The 10422-nt window shown below is 30.4% G+C and overlaps 1 protein-coding gene across 2 annotated transcripts in view; it reads right to left on the reverse strand.

The window, feature by feature from the left end:
* The window catches only part of LOC129231753 (uncharacterized), a 36112-nt gene extending 27007 nt beyond the window's left edge, over positions 1-9105 (reverse strand). Inside the window, exon 1 of one of the 2 annotated variants that reach the window (XM_054866118.1) lies at positions 8970-9105. In XM_054866118.1, the coding sequence (XP_054722093.1) occupies positions 8970-9057 (88 nt within the window). In that variant the 5' untranslated portion in view covers positions 9058-9105. The remainder of the gene's footprint in view (positions 1-8969) is intronic. The other variant, XM_054866117.1, reaches the window with a different exon arrangement.
* Between the last annotated feature and the right edge of the window lie 1317 nt (positions 9106-10422).

Raw genomic sequence — 10422 nt, forward strand, 5'->3', positions numbered from 1 at the left:
ATGAATTATATGGCTTTTTTAGTCCAAATTTCGCCTATCTGACACTGGTGGGATTTGATATTTATCTATACTGAACTGTTTATTGTCCATGCTCATATTTTCCGTCTTTTGGGTTCTCTGTGCCGCTTGAAATCATCGGATTATACAGTTTTCGTGGAATTTTAGTGCATTTAAATACCATTCCGTAATTATCCTAGCATCAGCGGATGTTTAAGATAAAAATGAAAACTATAACTGTTGTGAAAGACTGGTAGAAAATCATACATAAAAAGTAAAATTACTTTCTTGGAATGGGAATGGTAGGGGATTTTTTTACCCAAGAAATGACTGTTCTAACCAGGGACCCCTGCGAAATGTGTACTGATAGAAAAAATAAATAAATAAATAGGAAAAAATCGAACGAACATAGTTAAACCCTTTTTTTCCCCCTTTTTTAACTCATAAATTATTTGCTCTCGTCTCCCTGCTAGACAGGATCTTAAAGGCTGCCAAAATTTTAAATAAAGTCGCCAATCTTAAAGACTTGACGAGAAATGAGAGGTACCACGCGGCTTCACCTTCTGTATGTGGCAGGACATCCATCTGCAAAGTGCGTGAAGGATATCTTCCATTTCTCTCCGAAACTCGCAAAATTTTGCGACTTTCTGATCTCATATTTCGATAACGAAGAGACAAGAGCAAATAATTAATGGGTCCAAAAACTTGCATTATTATTCTCTATTCATATTTAGATTTTGTATTACCGCCAAAACGTAGCCCCGGAGGGGTAATTTTGGCATTTTTATCTTCCCCCCATTATTTAATAATATCCGCACTTATTTTATAGGTAGAGATATAAACATAAAGGTAGAGGCTGTCCATCATAAAACATGTCATTTTTTTAAACACATTTGACCTCCTTCCCCTTTTTGTCACTAAGTTCCTGGCCCCCTCCTCTCTTGTCACAAACTGCAGCAATTTCATGAAACCCTCAAAGCGTGACATCATTTGTACTCGATCATTTAAAAATGAGTAATTTTTCATCATAAGACTCTTACTTTCGTTCAATTGATATGCATTATGAAATCAAAATATACCAAAATGCAAAGATGCCGCTATTCAACCTGATGGAGCAGTTTTTAATCAACAAGATGCTTCTTCCTTATGATGTCAGACTTTACCTTATCCCCCTCTCTTGTCACATTTTCCGTTGTTTTTCATAAGCATATTCTCTTAAAAATGCGTAATATCACACTTCTTGTTACCCCCTCCCTCTCTAAAAGTGTGATATCATTTGTAGAAAACCCCTTACCTAAAAATGAATTTGAGTATGAAAGAGAATTTTAGAATTAAAAAAAAAAAAGATTTATTTTACTTAGTTTCGTTACAGTTCGTTCTTCAAAAGCTCGACAGTACTTAAAAAGAGATTTGCGTAATTAAGTTTATTCTACTTTTGCGTAATTTCAGTGGTTTATTTGCAGTATATTTATGTCATTTTGCGAAGTTTATACACGGCACAACCATAACAACTATAATTTAAATTTAAATTTCTGTTCTCAGATGACATCAAGAGTTAGAACCCAGCCAAAATTAAGCACGTTTTATTCAAAATGTACAATTATTTTAAAATTCTAATCTTATTTTACAAGGGCTTAATATTAATGTTATATTAAGAACGCAAATCTACAATTTATGAAAATAAAAGATTACCATTTAAAATAACGTCAGCGACTGTGTTTAATTAGAAAATTTTCAAGGCAATTTTCAGTTCAGCGAAAAGTAACTAAAAATATAATTGATATTTTGCACCTCATTTATTGGTAATTTTAGAGGGGATTAACTTGCTTCACTTCCGCTTTAAAATTGCTACCGACATTCAACTGTCCCACACGTTTATTTCCTTCATTAATGGATTCGCCATTCAACAAATTCAACTGCACGTTTTCTGAGCTTACTTCCTGCAATTTATTTATGTAATAATTATGGGAAAACTATTTTCCTTTTGTATGGTTTGTATTATATTTTTCACCATGCGAGAGTTCTTTGAGCTAAACTAGTCTTGCATATTTTATTTTTTTCATCGTTTGACACGTTTTATACTCGTATTAAATCGACATTCAAAACAGAAGAAATCGCTGAGAAAAATTCAAACTTTTTAAATTTTTTCATTCATTGATTTTCGTAAACATACTGTACAAACACATTTCTTAACAAAGTCAACCATTAGTGTTGCATGTTTGGGTACAAAATCTATTTTGTATTCATTTCAGTCCATAACATCACATCTTTTTCTTGTATTATTATGGGCAGTTTTTCTCTTTAAATTATTAAACCCTTCAGCCATCCGCACGTTACGCTTTCATTGGTTTTTACCGGAAGATATTTGATCCCCAGAAATGTTGAAATCAATCTTTCTCTTTTCAAACCAACTACAACAGCACCTGTGTCATTTAGTACCAGATGTAAATAACTTACGTTGCACCAAAGCCATTTAAACCTTCCAAAGTCATTCAGACATCTCCCGTAAAAAAAAAAAAAAAAAAGATTTAGTGACGTACAGCAAGCATATAAGTGTTTTTTTTTTTTTTTAATTGAAGGGGTTAAAGTTGGCTTCCTTTTTTTATTCAAGAAGGCAAAGTTACTCATATGCCTTTTAACGTTTTCTGTTTTTGCTTTCTTATGGTTGAGGCCTAATGGCGACTTCGGGTACCTTTTTACCTCTGGCTGCTGTTTGAAAATCTGAGTACATGGCTTTTAATTTTAATTAGACAGACAAAATTCAGCATGATTATCTACTTTAATTTCCTCTTATATTTTATTGATCTAAACACTTATATATACAGTGCCCCCAAAAAATGTACACCGTCTTTGAACATTCAAAATGACCCTCTTTGGCATTTTTTTTTTTTTAGTGTGATGGCGTCAAGTAATGGCTGAAGTCAGACTTCACTTTGAGTGAAGACTATTCATTCTTAAGTGTAACTAGAAAACCGCATTTCCCGAACATTAAGGAAATGCAAAAAGAGCATTAGAAATGAGTTTCAACAAGATGTTCGAACGAAACTCACCATTATTCGTTTGCTGAATAAGTTTTATTAAGAAGGAGCTCTTAAGAAAGTCAACAAGAGCCATTTCGGATAACTATGATCATCCATGGCCTCTCGAGACAAAGAAAAGTCGTTGAAATGCTCCACTTCAACCTCCTAGAAGATCTATTCAGCAATCAGCTCCTGAGACAGTCGAGCATCTATGGCATTTGAAGCGTGCCCAACGAAAAAATTTAATTCGTATAAATCTTAATGAAGATGATCATGAGCGGAGAATTTTATTTGAGAGTTTTACCAAGCCTAGTTTGCATAGAACGAGCCATTTCCGTACACTTCCTATGGTTTCTGGGTTTGAGAACGATGGGGGTTGTTTTTTTTCTGTGGAAGCATGTCAAACACAATTTTGATAGCACGAAACCAACCACAATCCATGGTTAAGAGCAGCCAATGAGAGAGAATGCGTTCAATTACCAATCGAAGTGACTTGAAACGTTGTGGATTTCATTGGTCAGCTGGTCAGGTACTTGAACCATAACGGCCAGCAATTTGAACACTTTCGGCTAAATGGCTGGTTTCTACATTGGTCACTTTATTTTCATAATCGAAACCTTTCTGTATCATTGTAATTTTTTGAGTTACAGTCATTCAAAGAGGGTAGAAATTTCCATGGGACACTGTAGAGAAAGGATTCTCAATACAAAAAAACAGAACCAGCTTAAAAGTGAAACAAACTCATCTGCATGTATGGTTATACTTATAAGAATTCAATTTGTTTAAAAAAACTGCTCAAATATTAAATAATCTCAAGCAGAAATTTTCGGATGAAACTTCAGAAGAAGTGACTTTAAGTACGTGCCATCATTGCACGTAGAGCCAGTAGTGTAGCATTTCTTTCTTTTTTAAAAGAAAATCCCTTGTACACATAAAACAGGCCGAATGAGAAATAAGTACGTAAGAGTAATGGTAGATTTTTTTTAGGCCCCACGCATAGAAAAATCGAGACAAAAATGTTAACACTCCCATTTAACCCTTTAAGTACAATAACTTTGCAGTAGAATATGAATTTTACGGTGTTTCTTTTTTAAAAAAGTGTGTTTTTAAACAACTTTTCATTTGGTAGTATTCAGGTTCTGATGTCTCAGTAACAAGAAAAATTTTAAACATTAAGTCATATAAAACCCTAGTTACACTTCTATATGTACGTAATATACAGGGTGTTACGTTTTAACCTGCAGGACCTCTATTTTCGCAACCGTTAATCCTAGGTGCATACTTTCAATTGCAAAAATGTTCAAAATCAGATACCGAGTTAAGATATTGAAAGTTTGAAGCAAAAATAAAAATGAGTCAAAAAATACAAAATTTAACTTTTTATACGAGCCCCTAGGTCCCCTAATTTATATTTTAGGAAATAATCTCCATTGAAAGATATTACTAACACATAACATTTGACATTTGTGCGACAAAAACCCAAGGAGATATTAGACTTCAAAGTTTTAAGGGACCATTTCGATGATGAGATTGGAACTTATCGCCCTTTCAGAAGAATGACAGGTTGTCGAAGTAAAACATCAAAATATTTATATTTTTCATTGCTATTTAAAAAGTAAATACAAATGTTAGGCCATGATACGCAAAAACACACTACAAAACCTCAATCAATTGGAAAAACCACACTCTATGCACACATATAACTTTAAACCCTTGTTAACCGCTATATTTTCCCCCCAAAAGGTGTTATTGACGGCGAGTGTAAAGTGGTGTAAGTCACAAAACGCTGCGGTGAATATATGAAACGCAGCGTATCATATATTCACCAAAATAGATATAAGTAGTAAAGGTAGATTGAGTAAAATATGAAACAGCTAAAAACGGTTTTTTTTAAAAATACATAGATGAAACAAAATGCTAATATGCAAATTAGCACCAAAATATTTTAAAATTGGTATCGTTTTGACGCTTTGTAAATATGTTTTAATATATCACTTTGTTATATGCACAGTAAGTTATAATTTATGCATTTTAAAGTGCGAATGATATGTCGAAAGTATTGATTTTTTATTTTTACCGAAACATATTCTCTTTGCATTTATTTATTTTGAAACCGTTTTTTAAATTTGATTTATCACTTAACATTAACCTTGTAGATAAGATAATATTGCAATTGTGTTGGCAAAACTTTATCTTATGATAAACGTCTCTTGACATTTGACAACATTTCTTGAAACATTTTTTTCAATAAATTTAATTTGATAACTATCACGAGAATAATTTTAAATCCTGATCAGTAACAATTAGAATATGAATTATTATTGAAACTCGAAAGATAGCAATGCTGAAATTTGATGCCTTGATAATGAATCATTAAAGTTTTAATATTTACTGAATCTCGAAAATCACGATGAAAATAATATTAAATCATGAATATTAATTATTGTGAAAATAATTATTGATGAAACTAGATAATTCACATGGGATTCAAGTTTCGATCATTATTATAAATCATTAAAATGGGAATCATCAATAGTAATCAATCTCTTGTAAAAAGTTTGAACGTAAGCAAGTAAATTTTGAGAAGAATAAGAAAGAATTGTAATAGAAATATCTAAACTAACTCGCTTATATAGCGAGCCCTTATATAACGATAACCTGGATTTGACAAGGAAATTTGAAATAATTGGTTGTTACAATGCTAAGTCTATGGGAGCATAACTCGCTTTTAACGAGCAAACTCCGTTTAAAGCGAGCAATCTTTTTGTGATTCATGAAATTTCCATTGACTTCAAGCACAGCTTATTATTATTATTTTTTTTTAACATTCCGAAGTTAGCCGAATGTTAATGAAAAATCATAAATTCTGAGATCAAGCGATGACTGAACATTTTTTTTTAATTCGTGGAGTAAAGAAGCAGTTAAAAATTATGTGTGTGTATTTCTCAAAAACAATGACTTCAAAAAGAGACATTCAGACCGTTCAAAGCAAATTAACTAACTTCTTTGGTACTGTACAGAGATTAAAAAAAAAAAAATATGGTGAATTTTCATGATTTTTTTTCACGAACTCGTTTTTTGCGAGCATTCGGTTATAACAAGCAAATATCATGGTCCCTTTGTTCTCGTTATGAGCAAGTTCGACTGTATTACCATTCAAAACTTTTTATGCTGTATAGTTTTGATATTGAAGAGGAGAATAATGTAATGCTTACTTGCAAAAAGTATTACCTCCAAACACCTTGATTTATATACATTATCTGGCAGTGAATCTTCGGATTTAAAAGCGTCATTGAAATAGAGAATGATTTACTTTATTTACTTAACACACAAAAGAACACACAGTAAACGTAAAAGCATTTTGTCTTCAGACGATGATTCAGACTTAGATGTCAGCCATCCATCTAAATGCACTCGGTAAACCTTTTTCTCACTTCGCCCATTACTTGATGCTCCATCTCAACAGTGACTCTTTATATTTCTTCTTGAATTTAACACGTACTTCAGATTTGATAGTTGCTATTCTAGAATCATGCCGATCCTTATCGAATACCGATTTAAAAGTAAGGTTTTCGAATTGCATTGCATTGCACATAATAAAAACGATTTAATCAATGAATTGATTTAAGCGCCTGCTGCAAAAAATTTGAAAGATCAATCGATTTAAGCGCTTAATCCAAAACTATAAACGACAAACAATCAAATTGTATAGGCATTCAAACAGCAGATTTTAGCGATTTATTCGTGAAAGCATTTAATAGTACAACAAACTTGTACAAAGTAGGTAAATTGGTGTGAGAGTTTAATAAAATGAATTTAAACCAGCAATTTGTTCAACCGCTTTTGCTAGGAACTTAAGGATTAATTTGCTAGAGTGTTCAGTGCAATAGATTTAACCGATCAATTGGTTTAACACAGTATATTTAAACAGCTAACTAATTTATGCTTTTATTCGAGACAGATTTCAACGATCGATTGGCTCCAATTTACTCACAAATTGTTAAAATGATGTTGAACAAAATGGATTGCATAAAAACAACTAAAATATCTACTAGTACTGCTTTCCGATGTCATGTGTTATTTGTAATGTTATTATTAAACAACAAAACTTTCCAAAATTTACGCAATCCAATTAATTGTGAGTCAAAAACTTGATGAATCCAACTTTATTTTTCTTCAAAAATGTCCATGTTGAGTGTTTATTCTCAAACTCGAATTGTTGCAAGTAAAATAAATACTTTTTATGGATATATTATATATATATATATATATATATATATATATATATATATATATATATATATATATATATATATATATATGGTTTAATATTCAAAGAAATAATGATTTGTTGGAACTGTCTAGTGAAACTTTCTAATAGGGAAGCCCTTTCACCACAGTTTTAATAACGGAACACAAGAAAATTGTATTAGCAAAAAGTTCTAACTTCTAATGAAATACGGTCAACTCTCGATAACTCAAAGACCCAAGGGACCGGCAAAAACGTTCAAGTTATGGGAAGTTTCCTCAACAGTTTCAACAGTTTGGGACCCGATGAAAAGTTCGAAATAAAGGAATATTCGAGCTATACGCTTCGAGTTGTCGAGATTCGATGTTTTTTTTCTTTGCTTTAAGCATCATATTTAATGTAAAGTTTAATTTCTAATGTTAAAATAAAATGCTGCGTTTCTTAATTTTCTGTTATTTGGTAAAATACTAATTTTGATCACAAAATTAATTAAACATGGTTTCAGGAAAACCGTGCTATAATTATGTTAGGAAATGCCCCAAAACGTATTTTTTTTTCTATTTCAAAAGTTAAAAATATAAATTTAATGTTCTCCTGTTTTTTTTTTAAACAAAAAAGTAAATAATTTTTTCAAGTGTTCTGAATTTTTTCTGCTCAATGTTTAAAATATCAAAATAGGAATGAAACGATTCATGGTTTTTACAATAATATACATAGAAAAACCAAAGCAATTCACATTATTAAATGTCTTTAAAATCATTCAGAATTGGCAAATTTTATCCCTAGGTTGATTAAAAACCTTTTACTTCGAAGTATACAGATTAAATCTAATTTCTAACATTTGAATATTTGTTATTTTTTTTATGTTTATTCGTCGTTTTATAAAAACTTTTTATTAAAAACATAGTTTTTAAATAAGACGAAACAGCTTGTTAAAAATCTTAAATAGTTATCTGTTGTTCAGTTTGAGCTGCAAATAGTTAATAATCGAGCACATTCATGTTTCCAGCCAAGGTATTTATGAAATATCATTTAGAAAATGTAGTACGAAAATGAAAACATAAGATATAGGGAGAAAATTCCGAAATTCTGACAAAATATTGAACAATGAAGTTATTTTTTTTAATTTTCATTATAAATATGCGATATGACAGCATAAAATAAGCAAGTGTTACGTAATATCTTTATATATATTCATCAATATGCAAAACAATATTTTTGACTTAATAAAACAACAACAAAAAAAAGCAAATACTAAAGAACTTTGACAATTATATTCTGCTTAAAATACTTTTCAAAGTGCATTTTAATTAGGATCATTCTTGCTATCATTTATAATATTATAGTCTCATATTGGTAGTACAATAAAATACGTAATAAAAAAAGTACAGAAAAAAATCTATATTTTGACTTAAAGTTTAATAATCATATTTCTTATGACATCGAAGATACGAGCGCATAAAATATATAATTATATGATATTATATCTTTATATACATGCATCGTTCTACAAAGCAATAAAGCAATATTTGATGTTTACTTGCTGAAGAAAACAAAAACAATTGCTAAACAAACTTTGATGGCGATCTTTTGTTCAGAACGCGTATCATACTACACTACAATTGCGATCATTGGTGTTATCAGTTCCGATATTTATGAAATACCATTTATGAAATACAATTTTAAAGAAAACGCAAACTTACTTGCGTCTACTTCTGCTCCACATTGTAGAAACAGACAGTTTATGACACTGATTGTTAGGATATGCAATGTCAGATATTTACAAAACATTTTTCTACGTTTCAGACATGAAAATACCTCCCACAGCTCCTACCTTAACTTTGAAACTGTATGCGTCAGACATACATATTGATTTTTATTTAGTTATCTGTTTTCTGATAAGCTGCTAAGTTTATCTTGTGGTTCTTTATGCCGAACTTGCAACAGAGTGCTTGTGCGTGGGTAGTGTATTTAAGTCACGGACATTATTGACTTTTATGCACTTCCTCAAAATTTTATAATTCTAAAATATACTCTGAATGTTAAATGAACTCAAATAGTTTTAACAATTCTTTAATCTGCATTCGCGTGAATGGAAAAGAGATGGTTATTAATGAATATGTACATTAACATCGATTTTTGGCCTGTTAAAAAGTCAGTTTATACCTGCTTTATTTTGAGTGTATTGTATTTTCTCTAAATGAATGGGTAAGCTGACAACAGATTATGTCACGAACAGAGCAACATTATTTCAGTTACCCCTGCTTAACATTCCCTTCGATTTTACTAATTAATTCAACGCATGTGAAAAAGTCAAAGTGAACAAGTTAGAAATTTTTCTGAAATTACGGTACATTAAGAAAGAGTAATATATTTTCTAATAAAACTTGTATTGAAAAATTATTTTTTATTTTTCGCAGTAAATTCGTACCTCCAAAAAAAGTTAGAGAGTTTACTTCTTTTTTTTTCTTTTTCATGGGGCAGAGGGAAAAATATATTTTTTTTCTAATGAAATATTTTCTGTTTGGTTGTTGAAAATAGTTTTGATCAAAAAAATGCGTAAATAAGGTAATGAACGAATAAATGAAACAATAAACAAGTAAATGAATAAATAAAACAATAAGTTCATACATGAAAAAAATTAAATGGTGAATAAAATAGTGAAGTAATAGGAAAATAAGTGAATGAATGTCCAAAATATAAGGAAATTATTTAATGAAGGAGTGTGAGTGAAATAATTAATAAATGAATACGTAAGTAATTTGACAAAGGATTGAATAAGTAAATGAAATGAACTATTTCACTTTGCGCCGCATGCACTTGACTAACTGTACAAAGCATTTAAAATACAAATAAGCTTAATATTTAACAAATAAATACTGCGCAGAATATTAGTAGGTCTTATTTAATTTTTGAAATGTTAACAACTGGAAATTATCATTTAATTGTAATAAAAATAATATTTGACTTGCAACAAATAATTACAATATGGGTATCAATCTGTAAAAGTTGCTTGTATTATTATATTCTTAAATTTTCAGAGGTGATTTTTTCTTGACTGGAATACACTACATTTGTAACTTCATAGTTAAAATATTACTACATAGGAGGCGTTAAAAGCTGAATAAATATTTTACCAATTCACTTTGCCCCACA

The sequence above is a fragment of the Uloborus diversus genome, chromosome 10 (genome assembly GCF_026930045.1).
Source record: "Uloborus diversus isolate 005 chromosome 10, Udiv.v.3.1, whole genome shotgun sequence".
In the NCBI taxonomy this organism is placed as follows: Eukaryota; Metazoa; Arthropoda; class Arachnida; order Araneae; family Uloboridae; genus Uloborus; species Uloborus diversus.